At 33.1% G+C, this 20,719-nt stretch overlaps 1 protein-coding gene across 2 annotated transcripts; it reads left to right on the top strand.

Moving 5' to 3' along the window:
* The first annotated feature begins 5,140 nt into the window (after positions 1-5,140).
* On the top strand, positions 5,141-14,742 carry LOC110636665 (uncharacterized). Of its 2 annotated transcripts, XM_058148542.1 has the most exons (7): positions 5,141-5,272; positions 7,532-9,128; positions 9,245-9,597; positions 11,554-11,616; positions 12,138-12,200; positions 12,468-12,530; positions 14,608-14,742. In XM_058148542.1, exons 1-7 carry the CDS (start codon positions 5,210-5,212, stop codon positions 14,680-14,682), a joined length of 2,277 nt encoding a protein of 758 aa, XP_058004525.1. In that variant the 5' UTR covers positions 5,141-5,209; the 3' UTR covers positions 14,683-14,742. The 2 variants fall into 2 exon arrangements, with proteins under 2 accessions (XP_058004525.1, XP_058004526.1); XM_058148543.1 differs by lacking the exon at positions 12,138-12,200.
* Positions 14,743-20,719: the final 5,977 nt, after the last annotated feature.

Below are 20,719 nucleotides of genomic sequence, written 5' to 3' on the forward strand. Positions count from 1 at the left end.
CATTTCTTAAAAGTGAAAATTTCATTTTACTCCTATTAGTCAAGAAATAGACAAAAATAGAGACATCAAATTTTGAAAAATCTTAGACTTGAGCCAATATAACTAACTAATTGAGATTCAAAAAAAAAAGTTACATTGTAGTGCCTTCTTGATCTTTGCTTCAATTTCTTACTCTCTTTTAATCTTGATTTGAAGCAATTTCTCAATTTTGAACTTAAAACCTATAATCTTAACACAAACACTTCAATTATTTATTATCATCAAAACTTAGATTAAGACTCCCTAGGTCTAACACATTTAATAATCTCAATATTTTCTTTTCTGATAAAATAGTTAAATATATTGAAATACTACTTATTTATTCATATAAATATGTAAATTTATTAAATATAATATAAGAAGCATACTCACCTGAACCCATCAAACAAGGTCCAATGTCCTCTTCCACATCGTGCACAAGGTGCCAAAGAGGATCTGAACTGCACCTAACTACTATACTCGAATCGTGACCACCGCCGATCCGCACTGGTCTGAATCCTCGAGGTTTGTGTCTAAAACCACTCTTCTTGTTCCTACTTTTTCCTCTGTAATTACTCTGGCCACCACTATCCGGAGTACCCATTTGGGGAACACCGGTAGAACCCTCTGCTCTATTTTTCTTTGCTCTTCCGCTGTCATCCACAGCATAGCTAATCTCAATCTGTCTGGCTCTATCAACCACCACATCAAAAGTCTGATCAGACATCATGGCCAGGTTCGCATACCTCCTATCAAGCCCCTTTAGGAATCTCTTTACCTTCATAGTTTCTGTAGCTACTGCTGTAGGGGCATATCTGCTCAACTCCAGAAATTCTGTAGCATATTCATCTACAGACCTGCCATTCTGTCTTAAGGCCTCAAAGGCCCACTGTTTCTGATCTCTGAAGCTTTCTGGCATAAACCGATTGATGAATAGTTCTACAAACTGAGCCCACGACAAATCCTCCATCCGAGGTAACACGTAGTCATTCATCCATTGTCTAGGCATAGGCCCCATGACATGCTGTATACACTCTATTAGTCTTCTATCAGCCAATCGCACTTCTGCTCGCCGTCATAGAATCCAAAAACCGATATGCATCGTCTGACACATCATAAGTACCAGGCACCAACTTCTTGAAATTGATGATATGTTTGTAAGGTTCCCCTCTTGGTGCGGTGGACTACTACTGCTGTGGAGGGTGGACCATATACTGCGCCATCATATCGATGGTTCTCTGCAACCCAGCTAGAGTAGCTGCCATTGGGTCCATGGGACCCTGTGACATAAAAGATCGATCTCAGATCGTGGCACCGCTCTTCTACTTGAGCTCTAGGCCTCCTACCCCGCCTCCTGGCAAAGGCGCCTCATCCTGTGCTGACACCTCGTCAGGCACATCTGGTTCTGGTGCAGTGGCAGCTCTCCTGCTTCTATGCATTTTCCTGAAATTCAGCAGCATTAGCCCACAAAATTCAAAACTGCAAATTACACAACTCTATAGACTCATATTTACACACAATATATGGAGCAGAAACTATAAGCAAAGATGACAATGCAAGACGAATGTGAACCCTATTTTTCGCATGTGACTCCTAGTAGACTCTTCCCAACACTTTAGACAATTATTCCCTATGAATCTGGAGCCTAAGCTCTGATACCACATTTGTCACGACCCAACCTATGGGCCGGACCGGCACTAGGACCAAGGCCAGCCTAAAGCCCCCGAGGCCCATAGTAAGCCTAACTGTTCATTAACCCAACTCTGAGGCCCATTTGGGCCCAAATTCAAGAAACCAAACGGACAGAGTCCGGCCATAAAATGGACTTTTCAACAGGGAGTTTTCGACTCACCCGACCTGTAAACACAATAAATACTCAATTGGGGAGCTCAGCTCACCCTCCACATACTCATCAGCATAAAAATAAATGGGAGCTCAGCTCCCTCATCCAATCCATCAAACATGCATAAAATATTAAGTTTACAGGTCCAAAATAATAATTTAGTTTACAAACCCAAATCAAATAAACATTTCTAACACATGCGGAAATTCTAAGATTTAACAAGTTTATACAAACATTAGTAATCGACCTGCGAGGGAGAAAGCAGGTTAACCTCAAAAATATCCTCCTGTGGCCTGGAAAAATTTTTGAACAGGAGTGAGCGTTCGACTCAGAGAGTAAAATATCAATTTTAACCATAATCTCTATAACTATCTAAAACTAATGCACCCTGTAGAGTGAAATGCAACATCAACAACATTTTCACATCATAACATCAAAAAGGTAATTTGGAGCACTCACGCACCCTGTAGCATCAATCATAATATATGGGAGCTGATCCCCTATACAGCTCTCTTAAATCCAACCTGGTGCCAGCGAAGAACTCAAGCCGGACTTTCGCTTAATAAACCAAATCGGGGGTCCCAGCGAAGAACTCAAGCCGTGACTACCCCCCGAAGGATCGGGTCCCAGCGAAGAACTCAAGCCGTGACTACCCGTCCTGTCCATAGTCCACACCACATCACACGCACACCAACGCACGCACACTGCTCCAAATTACCACAACAACATCATGGCACTTTAACAGTTATCAATGCAACATAAATCGTGCCTAGAGTTTAACTACATAAATATATGCATATAAGTGATGCATGGGCATGCTTGAACATATAATAATAGTGAAATTACAATTAAAATTAATATTTTACTCACAGACTTGGATTTGGTCACTGAGGCGGCTGGGCGGAGGAAGAAGGCTGTCCCGGCTCACCTGACAATTTTATTACAATCATTTAATAAATTTGACTCAATACAAACAAAGAAAAAGACCAATACGTCCTAAGTCGTGCCGAAAATCCGGCAGAGTCTCCCCTATACCTAGGACCTACCCAACCTGCAAAAGGGCTCAAAACACACTTTTATACTCACAATCCATATATCCACAACTCAATCACATCACACAGCCCCTCCTGGGCCCATCAAATCAATCATCCATCACAATATGTAAAATTTCAATTTAGTCCTTATAATTAACCATTTTTGCAAAAACTGCCCAAATAAGTTCTAAAAATTCTAAAACTTTGCCCCGCGGTCCTTAGCAATATTACTAAGCTATTGCAAAAAGAATCATAATTTTCTAAGCTACCACGAATATTTTATGGATTTTTAATCCTATTTAAGCACTAGAAAATTACGAAAAAGTAAGGTTCGGGTTTACCTTTGCCGATTCCAACTTCAGGGACGCGCTCGGGACGTCTGACAATGGGGGGATAGCCAAAACCTCGATCCAATTCGGAGACTTTTCCAGTAACGGGTCTGTCTGGCCGGAAATTTACAGACCTGGACAATTGTTGAATTTCCGCGAATTGAGGATACCTACACGAAGCCCATAACACGGGGGTTAGTACATAAATTTTTCAGAATTTTCTAAGCTCATTTAATGCTCGGAAATACACTGCGAAGTTCCGTGAGACCCACCGGAAAACGGTGTCGGAAAAATTCAAAATTTATGTCGCCGCGAAGCTCTCGACGAGTGGAGCGCGCTGGTACTCTCAGTTTTCTCGTGGGGTTCACGGTTTGTGAGAAATCTAGCCCAAAAATCGAAATGGGCTAAAACTTTCTGAGCAAAAATTGGACAAACAACTCGATGGATTTCGGTGTTCTTGGTGTCTATGGAAAGCTCTCGTCGAGTAGATGATTTTAGACACAAGACCCGGTCCGATTGGTGGCCGGATCGGCCGGATTTTGGCCGGGAAGTCCAAGCGTCGCGCGCACACTGTAAGTCCGTTCTGAGGCCGTTTTCCGGCGTTCCAGGCGGCAGCCGGTCGTGGGGGAGGGCCAAGGTGGGCGCCGGCGAGGTAGGGACGCAGGGGAGGCGGCGGTGCGGCAAGGAGAGGAGGGAGGAGGGAGAAAAGAGAGAGAGAAGGGGAGGAGGTCGACGCGCGCAGGAGGAAGAAGGAAGAAAAAGAAAAGGCCGGTCCAATTCGACCGGTCCGATCCGGTCCGGTTCGATTCGGCCTGTCTGATTCAAGATATAAAATTTTGAATTTTTACTCTGCTTCGGGACAGAAAACGAGGTCCAAAAATTTTGAAAAAATTTCAGAAAACTCAGAAAAATACGTAGACTCCAAATATATTTTTAGTTTTGCCACGTGGTCTTTAAATTAATTTTTAAAAATCATCAAAATTTATATTTTCGGAAAATCGAACCCGATTTTTAAAATCCGAAAAATCTCAAAAAAATTCCTAAAATTTAAATAAAATTAAAATACCAAAAATGCTCATAAAATTTAAAATTTTGGGGTGTTACATTTAATCACTAAAACTAAGTATTTTAATAATTTTAAAAATATAAAAATATTAAAACTTTATATTTATTTTTTTAAAATCAGGGATATTTAATATATGAGAATTTATAATTTGATCTCTAAATTTTACTTTATATTATATTTTAATTTTAAAAAATTAATTATTTAGTCCCTGAGTTTTGTATTATATTTTACTTTAATCTCTATACTTTGAAAAATATATTATTTAATTTTTTTAATTTTAATATATAAATCAATTAAGTCTTTATAATTTTAATATTTATAATAATTTAATCTATTGATAGAAGGACTAAATTATTCTATATATTAAAATTATAAGGATCAAAGTATGATACGAGTAAAATTTAGAGATTAAATAATTAATATCTTAAAATTGAAAAATTAGAGTACAATATTGTATAAAATTTAAAAATTAAATAATTAAATTTTTAAAATTTATAGATCATATTGTAAATTTTTTTTAATATATATAATTTTTGAGATTAAAACTCAGTTACATTATGTACTTATTATATTTAATTATATTTTAACTTTTTTCAGTTTAATGAAAAAATTTTAATTTAAGTTTAATTTAATCTAAAAATAAAAAAATCAAATTTCTTATTAAATCTAAATTAAAAATAATTAAAACGTTTAATATCAAAATTAAGGAATTAAATTTTCTATTTTTTATTTAAATCAATAAATAAGGAAATTTAAACAATAAATTTTAATTTTTATATTAAATTAAGTTTTAATCGATTCCTACACGGCTAAGTTGCCTTTTTCCAAGAGACTGGGTCCGCCATTGAAAGTGGCGGTGAGTCTTTTTTTTTTTTTTTTCCTTCGTCTTCCTCCATTTATACCCCCACATGCTGAAGATATGTGGAGTGCAGCACCAGAACCAAGCACATACAGAAGACAGATAGCTTCTTCCCTCATTCAGGCAAATTCTCTTTCACTCTTCTCTCTTTATGTTGATATGCTGTTTCCATCATTCTTCTGCGGTTTTTTTTTTCTAGGCTTTTTTTTTTTTTTGTGTTACTTTTGAATGAAATCGTTAAAGCTCATTTTATGTTTCTTGGAGGTTGGGTGTTGCTTTTGTTATTTGCTTTGATTTTAGAGTGCTGAAGTGTCTCTTATTTTCTCTCTTTCTTTCTTATTTCACTAGAAACCACAAATTTTCCTGCATTAATTTTGACAATTCGTGCTGAAATTGAGTTTATACCTTTTTCTCTCTTTCTAGTTCCCCCTGCAATTTAACTGTTAGTATAAAAGGGTACAGATTCTTGATACCATCATGTTGCTCTTGAAATTGATATGATCTTATTAACTTGGAAAAACTCTGGGTAATGATTATATTTTGGTCAACTCTACTAAGGAATTATTGAGAAAAGCTTGGAATGCGTAGCTTAAACATAGTTTTGTAAATTTTATCAATAAAGTAATCACTCTATGAATTATATCTATAACAAAAAAAAAAATAGAAATTATCTTTTGTTGATTATTTTTTTATATAATTTATAATATTTGCTAATTAATTAATGGTTATTTTATTTTTTAATTTTAATAAACTATATATATATATATATCACTAGTTTGAGGGGCCGGTTACGTTTCTCCTTTTTCGAACAAGAATCAGAATCGTCAGTTAGGTTTGATTTCGGTTTGATTTAGAATTTTGAAATTTTTATTTTTTAAAATATTTTTGCTACATTATATAGATTGTTTTGAGCATCTTTAATTCTTGAATCATTCTCAAATAAGATACATAATTTCTATAAATTTTTGAATTTAATTAGTATATTTTAAATTTTTCAGTTTAATTTGAAATTATTAAAATTTTATTTTTTCAAGCATTTTTCATAGATTAATATAGATGATTGTAGATGATTGTGAGCGTCTTTAATTCTTGGACTATTTTCAAATAAAATACACAATAATTTTTATGAATTTTTCAAGTTAATTACCATATTTTAGATTTTTAGTTTTATTAAAGTTTATAATGAATTAAAAAAATATCCTTTAGTTGTTTAAGGTGTAGAAGTATCTAAAAAGGAATTTCTTTTTAATGGATGAATTTTTTTGAATTTATTGTTATTATTATTATTATTAGAGAAAATAATTTATATAAGAATTACATTTTTTTTTAAAGAAAATGAGTTTATGATGAGTTAAAATGCTATATTGATGTATGCATATTATGTAAGATATATTGGTGTGGAAATCAAAATTTTTATGGATTTTTTAATTTTTTTATGGGAAATTATTTGTATTTTAAATTATATGAAATTGAAGATTAACATGGAAGAATATTAAAACTAAATAACATAATTTCTTTTTATTGATTTAAAATGGATAGTGTTAGAATTTTATTGAAATATAATAGATATAAATTGAGATATGAATAAGGGTTTGTTAAATTTCTCGTAAATGATTATTTTATGGATTGTGATTTGGACTAATTAATGAATGGTCGGTTTAATAATTGTTAGAGGTTTGAACATAACATTATTTAATTAAAATTCAATGTTGATCTTTTATTTCTAATTTTGTTGAATTAAAAATTTTTTTTCAAGAATGTTAATTTAAAATTCATACCAAAACTAGAATTGGATCGGAATAGTGTCGAACCAGGACCCAACTGAAATCGTAACTGTCAAAAACCGACACCGAAATCACTTCAAAACCTAACCAAAATCATAATTGAATTGAAACTGGTTTGAATCATTTGAATTCGAGTCTGTTTTGGTTCAAGTTTTCAATGATCCAACTGCTAGGAAAAATTCAAACTCAAACTCTAAACCTTTTAGTCAAAGAGTCTCTAGTAGCATAACAAAAAGTTATTCAAATTAAAGGTTTAAAAAGTTATTCAAATTAAAAGTTTAAACTTGTAGGTGGTGATGGTTTGTTATCTTTTAACACAAATATCCGCTTTTTCATCTATTTTGTTATAAAGTTAAAAAGTTATAATCCTTCCTTTTTATTAAAAAGCTTTTATCCTAGGTAAATAAAAATTGAATGAAAAATTAATGAAGGGATTTGATTGTAAAAATAATTAAAATTGCATTTTTATTAATTTAGGAGCATTAATTAATGTAATACATGAGAGTTCAACAATAAAGGAATTAGTGGCCTCATTCTTTATCATTCATGACCTCCCTGTTGCAAAGCCAATTATTCTAAGACGTTTATGTTGTGTCAGCTATACACAGTTATGGGCAAGAGAAAAGATCCATTTTGGAGTTATGTGAAACAATTGGATGGCGGTTTTCAATGCAATTGCTGTGGACGTCAATTTTCGGGGGGCATTCCAAGGATCGTCGCTCATTTGGCTGGAGTTAAAAACCATGGGATTGATGTATGCTCTAAAGTTTCTGAGAATGTACGAGTCGAGGCTCTTTCAAAACTTGGCAATCGTCCAAAAAAAGGTAAAATGGAATTCAGTTCAAGTGATCTCCAAGATAATCAAGCCATTTCAGCTTCTCCCCAAAAATCGTCAGAGGTTTTGCAGCAAAATGTTGAGTTTCCACATGCAAATGAGAAGGATAAGAGTAAAGTGGATGAAAAGCTCATTAAATTCATTATTTCAAATAAATTTCCATCTGATTTGCCTCAAAGACAATCTTTTGTTGACTTGATAAGGAGCGCATGTGAATATGGCCCTGATTATAAGCCACCAGGTCCTCTGACTCTCTTTACTAAAATCATTCCTCACATTGAGATGGAAAGCGAGGTATGCTTTGGAACACAAACCAAGGAAGTCTTAGCATACATTGATAATGTGAAGGGATCATGGGCTACAACAGGTTGCACATTAATGCTTCAAAAATTGTGCAACTTCTTTTATTTCACTGTATGTTCTCCTGAAGGGGCTTTGTTTTTGAACTGCCATAGAAATTCACCGCACGAAGGGACAGATTTTGATATTACAAGCAACGTTTGTTCTATAATTGAAGATATTGGGGTTGATCAGGTTGTGCAGTTAATCACAAATGATGCTTCAATTTCTGAGGAAATGCTCACAAGTATGTATCCCAAAATTTGCAGTACTCAGTGTGTTGGTCATCGGATTCATGTTTTCTTGAAGGATGTTTATCATCAAGTAGAATGGGTACAACGATTACTCCGAAGATCAAAATTGATTGTTAAAAATTTGCATGAAGATGCCACATTATTGCACCTGATGCTGAGCGACAAATTCAAACGTCCTTGTAAGGCTAAATTTGCCTCCTACTATCAAATGCTTCAATCAATTTTTGATAATAAGCAAGAGTTTCAACAACTCGTTACTTCTCTAAAGACAAACCAGCTGAATTGTAACAATGACCAGGCGAGACCGAATGTTTTCAACATTTTTCAAAGTGCAGAATTTTGGAGTGAAGGGCAAGAGCTACTGGAAACTATGAAATCAGTTATTAGAGTCCTTTGTTTAGTAGAATGCTATGGATCAACTTCAGGTTATTTGTATGAAGCAATGGAAATGGCAAAGGAAGCAATTGAGGAGCAGTATAATAAGAATCAAAATAAGTATGCAGAGATATTGAACTTGTTTAGGAGTCTAAGTAAAACTATCATCCATCCGATGCATCTTGCTGCTGCTTTTCTTAACCCTGTTTTTATGAATAGTAGAGAATTTAAAGTTGATCCTCAAATACAGAGAGGCATAGACTTTATGCAGGATACCTTAGTGGGCAATGAAGAGAAGGAAATTTTCAACGAGGAAGTGCAGCATTATCTCAACAAAGCACAACACACATTCACTGTTTCTGCAAATAAGTTTTTGAAAAAAAATCATCCTCGTACGGATTAAGTGCATTATGCTCTTTTTCTCTTTATTCTTCTTTTTATAATAAATTCAACCACTTCTATTTATATATATATGTTTATGCTTTTGGTATCTCATTCATACGTGTAGGTGTTTGGTGGGATATACGAGGGAAACGTCTCCCAGTATTGCGAAAGTGTGCAATGAGAATTTTGAGTCAACCTTGTAAATGCAGTCTGCCTTACAAAGCAGGTCATGTTCAAGAAGAGATGAGCAAGGAAGCAAATTTTTCAAAACATATTCTAGTCCTCAAAATGAATATTATGATCCTCGAAGAATTGAAAACTTCAGAAGCAGATGTGCAATCCCTGGAGCCAATTGATCTCGAAAGGTGCAGTGAACTTCCTGATTATAATGATCCTATTCAACGTTGCGAAGATGATCATCAAATGGCGATGAGTTTGTTCAAAGAAAATTTTAATGATAAAAATGCAGCGAATGAGGTACGCGTTTTCAGTTCTTCATAGTTAAAATTAGTTTAATGAGTGTTACAGGGAAATTTATAAAATACCCTAAGAGCTCCGATAAATAGTACTCATAACTAGAAACAAGATTTCAGTTATTTCTTTGATTAAGGAGAATTGGTCCCTTGTATTAACATTGAAAAACAGTGTTATTAAATCCGGACAGAATCGTTGATCGGACTGATAAATAAAACCTTCAATTTGTTTAAATTTATAATTAGATTGAATAAGAAAGTGATTTGATGTGACTTGATTGATTGATAAAGTCAATTGAGCCCGATACTTTATTAAAAGTCTTTAAAATTAAAATAACAGCAAATTTAATAATTGTTTATATATATATATATATATATATATATATATATATATATATATATATATATATATATATATAGTTTGTTCATTATATTTAAAATTCAATAATTTTATAGAGAACATAAAAATACTCCTAAAATATGTGTAAAAATAATCTAATAAAGGCTGAAAGTAAGGGTAGAGTTAGAAAATTTTGCTTGAGGGGGCCAACACAATGATGGAGCTATATACTCTTGAATATCGCAAATTAATCTAATAAACCTTACAAAAATTATTAAATATATATATATATATAATATATAAAATATTTTTAATAACTTTCAACAAATTTTCATTAAAATTAGTAAAAAAATAAAATTAGGTCAACTTTATATTTTAAATTAATATATATATATATATATATATATATATATATATATATATATTATTTTAAATTTTATTATGTAACATAAATAAGAAGAAAATTACTCTTAATTTTCAATCATCATTTTAATATTTTAATATATTAAAACAATTGTAAAATGTCTTTATTATTAAAATATTCCACTAAATAAAATTTTTAGCTTTATTACTGAATTAATGTTAAATATAAAATAGATTTAAGAAAATTAATTACTCATTGTTTATATAGTTTAAACAAATCAAGGTTATGTATTAAAAAATACAAATAAAGTATGGTTAAACTAAAAAATTTTTTTTTGAGGGTGTCAATATTATAAAAATTTATTGATTAAATGATAAAAATAAAAAATTTAAATGTTTTACAGTATTTATATCATAATAAATAATAATAAATAATAAAAATTATTTGAGTGGCTATTAATTAAGATAAAAAAAATTTATTTAAGAATTTATATATATACATTAGAAAGCGTTAAGAGGGTTTTTATTTATTTGTTTTTTTTTGGATGCCCCCCTCCCTCCAAAGTTTTATTTTAAATAATAATAGTTTAACTAATTTTATTTATTTATTTATTTATATTAATAAGTATTATATTTAATTAATTTGTATATACTTAAATTTTTTTTATTTCTAAAAATTAATTTTTTTAAGTAATTCATCAGTTGAACTATTAACTCATAGAGTGTATCATTAACTTATGATTTGATCCCTCCGATAGATCAACCTCAAACTAACAATGTTGAATAATATTTTCTGTTACAAATATGATTGGTTCTTATTGGCTGTGAGTGCCTAAGTAGCCAGCTGCTCTGTATTCAACAATTGCAATTAATTGTTCTCAAACAAAATTATTGCAATTAATTATAAAATATGAGATAATTTAATAATTGCAATTATGTAATATTATAATATTATATTACATTTATTTTTATTAATAGGTATTGTAGTTAATTAATTTTTTTTTAGTTATTCATTAGTTGAACTATTGACTCACAGAGTCTATCACCACTAGGTGGCCAGCTATTCCATATTCAGCAATTGCAATATTGTTCTTTAAAAAAAAAAATAATTGCAATTAGTTACAAAATATGTGATAATCTAATATATGAAATTACAGTCATATTATAATATAAGATAATATATATTTATTTATATTAATAAATATTATATTTAATTATTTATTTATTTAATTTATTGATTAAATTATTTTTTCACAGAGTGAGCCAATAACTTTGGGTCTTTCGGATCTGGCTCCTCCGACAGATCAACGTCAAAACCAGGTAACAATGCTGAATAATCTCATAGGTTAGAATTGTGGCCGGTCATTATTAGCTTTGAGTGCCCGAGTGGCCAACTATTCTATATTCAACAATTGCAATTAATTCAACTCTAAAAAAATAATTGCAATTAGTTACTAAATATGTGATAATCTAATATATGGAATTACTGTCATATTATAATATAATATTATATTTATTTATTCATTTATTTTTTTTTTTAATTTATTGATTGAACTATTGTTCCTAGAGTGAGCCAGTAACTCTTAGTCTTTCGGATCCGGCCCTTCCCACAAATCAACATCCAAGTGCCCAAGTGGCCATGTATTCTATATTCAACAATTGCAATTAATTCAACTCTAAAAAAAATAATTGCAATTAGTTACAAAATATGTGATAATCTAATATATGGAATTGCTGTCATGTTATAATATAATATTTTATTTTTTTATTTATATTAACAGATGTTATATTAATTCAATTAATTATTTTTTTAATTTATTGATTGAAATATTGTTCGATAGTGTGAGTCAGCAACTCTGGGTCTTTCGGTTCCGGCCCCTCCGACAAATCAACCTCCAAATCAGGTAACAATGCTGAATAATCTCATGGGTTAGAATTGTGGCTGGTAATTTTTAGCTTGGAGTGCCCAAGTATTTCTATATTCAACAATTGTAATTAATTCAACTCTAAAAAAAATAATTGCAATTAGTTACAAAATATGTGATAATCTAATATATGGAATTGCTGTCATGTTATAATATAATATTTTATTTATTTATTCATATTAACAGATGTTATATTAATTCAATTAATTATTTTTTTAATTTATTGATTGAAATATTGTTCGATAGTGTGAGTCAGCAACTCTGAGTCTTCCGGTTCCGGCCCCTCCGACAAATCAACCTCCCAATCAGGTAACAATGCTGAATAATCTCATGGGTTAGAATTGTGGCTGGTAATTATTAGCTTTGAGTGTCCAAGTGGCCAAGTATTCTATATTCAACAATTGTAATTAATTCAACTCTAAAAAAAATAATTGCAATTAGTTACAAAATATGTGATCATCTAATATATGGAATTGCTGTCATGTTATAATATAATATTATATTCATTTATCTATGTTAACAGATGTTATATTACAAAAAAAACACAGATCATCACAGTGAAGGAAACAACAAATCCTCTCAAATAAGAAAATACTAAATTTTTACATAAGAAGAGACAACAAATTCTTCCAAAGGAGGAGATAAAACTCAAATCTATTAATAAGAATAGACTAATAACCAAAGAAAAAAAAGAGGTGTAAACACTGGTGAAAGTCCTCACTGCTAGCCACCTCAAAGAGCTTGGAAAAAATGAGAGAAAAGGGATAGAATTTAGAGAAGGAAGTGGCTAGGATTATGAACTCTGTATAGTACTAATTCTCAATATAAACAATTTTTTCTTCTTTAACGTTATACACTTTTTAATTATAAATATCTTCTGAAGTTGACAATTTAAATCATAATTTTATCTTTATTAAGATCTTTTAGTTGCTAATTGAGATTAGCACCACAAATCATTAGTTGAAAAAACAAACTAAATATATCAAATGGTCTCATTGCTAAAATTAAAATTAATATTAAATTTTGAAAATTAAATTAATAAAATTAAATTTTTGTAAAAATTTAGATTTTTTTAATCATTTGACTGTTTATAGATGAATTTGAATGGTTTTTGTTGTAAGTAATTTCTTTGATAGTAAGTAATTTTATCTTAACATAAGCAGTCATCTTTGTTTTAATATTTTCTTTTGGACGGGGTTATCAATATACTTTTCCCATTGTTTATATACATATACATATAATATTGCTGTATCCATTAGTATTACAAGTTAGATTTTTCACTGTATTGAACATACGTTTTTTTATTAAATATTAAATATATCATTTCAATTTAATAAAAAATAGACCAGTCACATTCAAATTAAGACTCTTGAAAGTTAATTAAAAATTGGAGCTATAGAAAAAGACTATTGCAAGTAAGAGTTTTAACTTAAGTAGAAGTAAGACGGAATGTATGTAGTACGAGTTTAGCTTTCATATAAAGAATGGAGTTAAGGTTCATTTGGATAGTGTTTTGATGCCTAAATGCAATCAATTCAACTATTTAGATTTTATCAAGGAGAATGAAACTTTAAATGAGGATGTAACCCATAGCATCAATACATGATAGATGAAATAGAGGAGTGCAACGAGTGTGTTATATGTTCATAAGATCTCTAACAAAGTGAAAGACAAGTTCAATAGATTTATGAGAGTGAATATTGGATATTTAAGATGCAACATATTCACAAGATGAGTGTGATAAAAATGCATGTAGTAAATATTGTAGATAAAATGATAGAATGTCGATTAAGACGAATCAGTCATGTCTAACACAGAGCATCAAATATTTTAGTATGAAAGTGTCATAAATTAGTCGAAGGATAAGTGACAAGGAGAATGGGAAAACCTAAGATGATGTGTAGGAGAGTGATATTAAAAGATTTATAAGTTTTAGATTTTAATGTAGACTTGTGTCTAATGGAGTTGAATGATGAAAAATGATCTATATAGTTGACCACAACTAATTAGAGACTAAGAGACCACAACTAATTAGAGACTAAGATTTAACTGTTGTAGCTTTTATATATAGTCTAGCCTATAATTGGAACATTGATAAATTAGCTGGATACACATACGTTACCATAACTCCTTCGTTCACTATACATTATTGCATACTATCTGTAGAGATTATTGTGCTTTTACGCTTTACACATACACATGTGAAGCAAATTAGGTATCATGGACTGTTTTTGACCATCACAATTCACACTTTACACATACATATGTCAAGAGATTCTATTGGTTAGTTAATACCATATCTTTGCAAAATAGGTATCATGCACTGTTTTTGACCATCACTATTCACACGTTTGTATCCCTTGACTTACCCGTGCCTAACTAACAGATGATGCAACACTTTTGGGGAGATCCTGATTTCAAACTTTTCAGCCCGATTTGCTCAACAGATGCCTCCATTTAAGTGCAGACAGGCCCATTTTCTGATATATATATACAGGCCCATTTTCTGATATATATATATATATATATATATATATATATATATATATATATATATTCTGATAGGCTCGTAGCAAGTGTTTTAACCAACTAGCTTAGCTGCATGAGTTTCTTATATTTGAATAAAAACTGCAATAATGTTCAATTTGTCACTTATACTTAAATATGTTTAATTTAGTTCAATTTCTACTACTAGATTTGATTTGCTCAGAACTTTCTATTTAAGTTCAAAATTGTCTTTCAATTGTCAATGATTTGCAGGTGAGAATCACGCGCAATGAAAACAAGAAGTTATAAAAATGGGAGAACTTTTTTTTTTTTATTAGTTAAAAGATTACATAGCACAAGCCTCTTATATTTTTCATTGTAAAGGTATCTTAGGATTCTATCAGCTAACTACTCTTCAGGTCTGTTGACTCCAAGGCGAAGAGAGCCTTTGAGCATTGAACACAGGAATGGGGTGAACTTGGTGTTTGTTGGAGGCCTTTATCGTGCTGGATGTTCTCTGGCTTTTGGTGTAGCGCGATTTGTTCTACCAAAAGTTGATACTACTACTTCCAGATGGTGTTGGTTGGTGTAGCAGTGCTCTTCTTGCTGATCCTTCTTGTTAGCTAGCATGGGGTTTTTTATTATGGGCTTGGACCTTGTTATCTTTAGGCTAGCATGAGTCTCATTTTTATGATTTGTGTACCTCTGGGCTCCTATGAATAGCTTATTTGTTAAGCCCATTTTGTATTTTTATTCCACTTATCAATGAATCTAACTTTCGATAAAATAAAAAAAAATAAAAAAAATAAATAAAACTTGAACCTAATCTTTCAAATAATAATAATAATAATAATAATAACAACTACTGAATTTGAAACTAGGATTTCTATATATTTAGGGCTGGCATCCATTTCTGATATGACATAATTAATCATTATATCAAAAATCTTCAATATAAATATAATTTATTTAATATTATTAGATTTGTGACTTAAAATCTTAGTGGGATTTAGAAATAATCCTTTTTCTAGGATAAATTTCACTAGTGATCCTTGAATTTTAAATGTTATAACAGTGCAATTCTTAAACTTTAAATTTGTGACATAAAACCATCTAAACTTTTAATTTAGTGAACAAAATACTCATTTGGTCTTATTATTGCTAGTTTACAGGTAAATAAGTTAATGTGAATGCGTCAGATATAAAAGAGGAAAAAAAAACTCTCTCTCTCCCCCTAACAAAAAACTTCTTTTGACCTATTATTGCTGGTTTACAGGTAAATAAGTTAATGTGATAGGTTGATGCATAAGATATAAAAGGAGGAAAAAAAAACTATAATGCATCAGATATAAAAAGGAGCAAAAACAATAAACTATCTCTCTCTACAAATATTTTTCTTTTTCTTTTTTTTTTTTAATTGAAGTTGAGAGTTAGTGACTGTCAAAATATACCTCAAGGAAACAGAATGTCCTCTTGAAACTGAGCGACTATGAACCTAGTTAAATTAACGATAAGGTGAAGAAAGTAACTAATTAAACTAACTAGGATAAGTAATGAAGTTATGGATTGTAAAGCATTTAGTGATGAGGTGTCTTTGGCCACCCAAAAAACTTAACTTCGACTATCGAACATGGAGAAATAGAAATATAAAAAGGAAGAAAACTTTAGATATTTTCTATATAACCCATTTCTTTGACACTGTAAAACCTTCATATTCTTCCCTTTCAAGAATTCAATCGGACAGAGTTCGGCCATAAAATGGACCATACAACAGAGAGTTTTCGACTCACCCGACCTGTAAACATAATATATAATCATCTGGGGAGCTCAACTCACCCTCCACATAATCATAATGCCATAAAAATAAATGGGAGCTCGGCTCCCTCATCCAGTCCAACCATACATGCCTTTAATAAGTTTACAGGTCCAACATAACTTTTATAATACATGCCCAAAATAAAATAAGTATTTCTAACACATGCGGAGTCTAAAAGTTTAACTCAATTGTACAAAATACATTAAATATTATTAGTGGACCTGCGAAGAAGAAGAGCTGGTTAACCACAACAAATAATTCTCCTGTAGCCTGAAAAAATAGATGAACAGGAGTGAGCGTTCAACTCAGAGAGTAAAATATCAATTTTAACCATAATCTCTATAGCTATCTAAAGCTAATGCACCCTGTGAAGTGAAATGCAACATCGTCATAATTTTCATATCATAACAACAAAAAGGTAATTTGGAGCACTCACACACCCAATAATGTCAAACAATACATATATGGGAACTGATCCCCTATACAGCCCACTTAATCCAACCTCTACCAGCGAAGAACTCAAGCCAGACTTTCGCTTAATAAACCAAATACGGGGTCCCAGCGAAGAACTCAAGCCATGTCTACCCCGAAGAACAGGGTCCCAGCGAAGATGTCAAGCCGTGTCAACCCGTCCTATCCATATCCAATATCCAATACCACACCACACGCACGTCAACACACACACACTACTCTAAATTACCATAACAACATCCATGGCATTTTAACAATTATGAATGCAATATAAAATGTGCCTAGTGTTTAACTACATAGATACATATTTATAAGTGATGCATGGGCATGCTTGAAGATATAATAATATTGAAATTACAATTAAAATTAATATTTTACTCACAGACTCAACCGAAGTCACTGTGACGGCTGGGCGGAGGAGGAAAGCTGTCCCGGCTCACCTAATAATTTTATTATAATTATTTAATACATTTAACTCAATACAAACTAAAAAAAGACTAAAGAAGTCCTAAGTCGTGCCGAAAATCTGGCAGAGTCTCCCCTATACCTAGGATCTACCCAACCTACAAAAGGGTTTAAAACGCACTTTTATATCCGCCAATCACGCAATCACAACTCAAATCACATCATAAGGCCCCTCCTGGGCTCATCCAAACAGTCAACAGTCACAATGTGTAAAATTACAATTTAGTCCTTATAATTAATCCTTTTGCAAAAAATACCCAAATGAACTCTAAAAATTCTAAAACTTTGCCCCGCGGTCCTTAGCATTATTACTAAGCTAATGCAAAAAGAATTATAATTTTCTAAGCTACCACGAATATTTTATGGATTTTTAATCCAATTTAAGCATTAGATAATTAAGAAAAAATAAGGTTCGGGTTTACCTATGCCGATTCCGACCCCTGGAACGCGCTCAGGACGTCTGACAACGGTGGGGTAGCCAAAATCTCGATCCAATTCCAAGACTTTTTTGGTAGCCGGTCTGTCTGGCCCCGAAATTGCAAATCCGAGCAACTGTGGAATTTCCTCAAATTGAAGGTACCTACGTGAAGCCCACAACACGGGGGTTAGTATATAATTTTTACGAAATTTTCTAAGCTCATTTAGTATTCGAAAAAATACTACGAAGTTTCGTGGGACCCACCGAAAAACAGTGTCAGAAAATTTTGAAATTTATATTGCCGTGAAACTCTCGACGAGTGGAGTACTCCGGTACTCTCGGTTTTCTCGTGGGGTTCACGATTTGCGAGAAATCTAGCCCAAAAATTGAAATAGGCTAAAACTTTCCGAATAAAAATTGGGCAAACCGCTCGATGGATTTTGGTGTTCTTAGTGTCTATGGAAAGCTCTCAAGGTGTAGATGAGGTTTGACACAAGACCCTGTCTGATTGGTGGCCGGATCGGTCGGATTTTGGCCGGGAAGGCGAAACAACGCATGCGCGCAAGAGGAGCTTCGCGCGATGTTTTCTGCAACTTGGAGCGTCTCCCGGTGGCGGGGAAACGACATGGAGGTGCGCCGGCGAGCTGGGGAGGCCTGGGTGGCAGCTGGCCAGCGAGGGGAGGAGGGAGGAGAGAGAGGAAGAGAGACGGGAACACGCAGGGAAGAAAGAAAAAGAAGAAAAAGGGCCGGTCCAATTCGACCGGTCCGATCCGGTCCGGTTCAATTCAGTCTGTTCGATTCAAGGTATTCGAAATTAAATTTTTACTCTACTTTGAGATAAAAAACGAGGTCCAAAAATTCTGAAAAAATTTCAGAAAACTCAGAAAAATTTATAGAGTCCAAATATATTTTTAGTTTTGCCACGTGGTCTTTAAATTAATTTTTAAAAATCATCAAAGTTTTATATTTTCGGGAAATCAAACCCGATTTTTAAAATTCGAAAAATTTCAAATAATTTCTCAAAATTTAAAAAAAATAAAATATTAATATTTACCCACAAAATAATAAATTTAAAAATTAGGGGTGTTACATTCTTCCCCCTTTACAGAAAATTCGTCCTCGAATTTTTACACAAGGCAGAATAAAGTACAGAATTACATATTGAATAGATAAGGGTACTTGCTACGCATGTCCCGCTCTGACTCCCAGGTACATTCTTCCACTGACTGACTCCTCCACAAAACCTTAACCATAGGGATATGTTTTGATCTTAGCTGCCTCACTTGGTAGTCCACTATGGCTACAGGTTGCTCCTCAAACGTCCAATCTTCTTTCAGCTCTACTACATCCGGCTGTAGCACATGAGAAGGATCAGGTATGTATTTCCTGAGCATGGAGATGTGAAATACAGGATGAACATGAGAAAGGTTGGGCAGTAACTCCAACCGATAGGCAACTGTCCCAACTCTATCCGTAACCTCAAAAGGTCCAATATACCTTGGTGCTAACTTGCCCTTCTTCCCAAATCTCATGACTCCCTTCATCGGAGAAACCTTCAGGAATACATAATCGCCTACTGCAAACTCTACATCCTTTCGTCTGGGATCTGCATAACTCTTCTGTCTGCTGAAAACTGTTTTCAATCTTTCCCTAATTAAAGGAACCATTTTTGAAGTGTACTGCACTAGGTATAAATTATGCACCTTTGCTTCTCCCATTTTCGTCCAACACAGAGGAGACCTACACTTTCTGCCATATAGTGCCTCATAGGGAGTCATCCCTATGATGGAATGATAACTGTTGTTATAGACAAACTCTACCAAGGGTAGCTGATCATCCCATTGACCTCCGAAATCCAAAACACACATGCGAAGCATGCCTTCTAGTGTTTGGATTGTCCTTTCAGACTGCCCGTCTGTCTAAGGGTGGAAGGCAGTACTAAAGTTTAACTGTGTGCTAAGTGCCTCTTACAGCTTTCTCCAAAACCTAGAAGTGAACTAGGGCCCTCTGTTAGATATTATGGAAGTAGGAACTCCATGTAATCTGACTATTTCTCGAACATAGAGTCGGGCGTACTGTGCAACAGAATATGTGGTCTTTACAGGTAAGAAATGAGCTGATTTAGTCAGACGGTCTACAATTACCCGTATCGAATCATATCCCCTCGTGGTACGAGGCAACCCAGTCACAAAATCCATAGTAATCATTTTCCACTTCCATTCTAGGATAGGGAGCTCTTGCAGCTTCCCTGACGGCCTCTGGTGTTCAAACTTCACCTTCTGACAAGTCAAGCACTTAGACACAAAGTCTGCTATGTCTCTCTTGATGCCATTCCACCAGTAGCTATCTTTCACATCATGGTATATCTTGGTGGAACCTGGGTGGACACTGTAGGGTGTATAGTGTGTCTCTTGCATGATCTCATTTCTGAGGTTGTCCATGTCGAGCACACATATCCTAGAACCTTGCATAAGAGCGCCATCATTGCCAAATCCAAACTCACAACGTTCACCCTGTTGTACTCTTTCTACAATCTTTATCAATTGTGGGTCCCTGCGCTGGGAAATTCTGATTCTGTCTCGCAGGTCTGGTCTTACTGAAAAATGGGCCAATAATAAACCCTCATCTGAAATATCCAAAATCAGACCTTGATCCATCAACTCATGTACTTTCCTGAATCAACGGTCTCCTCTCTGTTGATATGTGCGCTAAGCTGCCAGAAGATTTCCTGCTCAGCGCATCTGCTACTACATTGGCCTTTCCAGGATGATACTGGATGGTATAATCATAGTCCTTCAAAAGCTCCATCCACCTCCTCTGTCTTAGGTTCAAATCCCTCTG

The sequence above is a fragment of the Hevea brasiliensis genome, chromosome 6 (assembly GCF_030052815.1).
Source record: "Hevea brasiliensis isolate MT/VB/25A 57/8 chromosome 6, ASM3005281v1, whole genome shotgun sequence".
Lineage (NCBI taxonomy): Eukaryota > Viridiplantae > Streptophyta > Magnoliopsida > Malpighiales > Euphorbiaceae > Hevea > Hevea brasiliensis.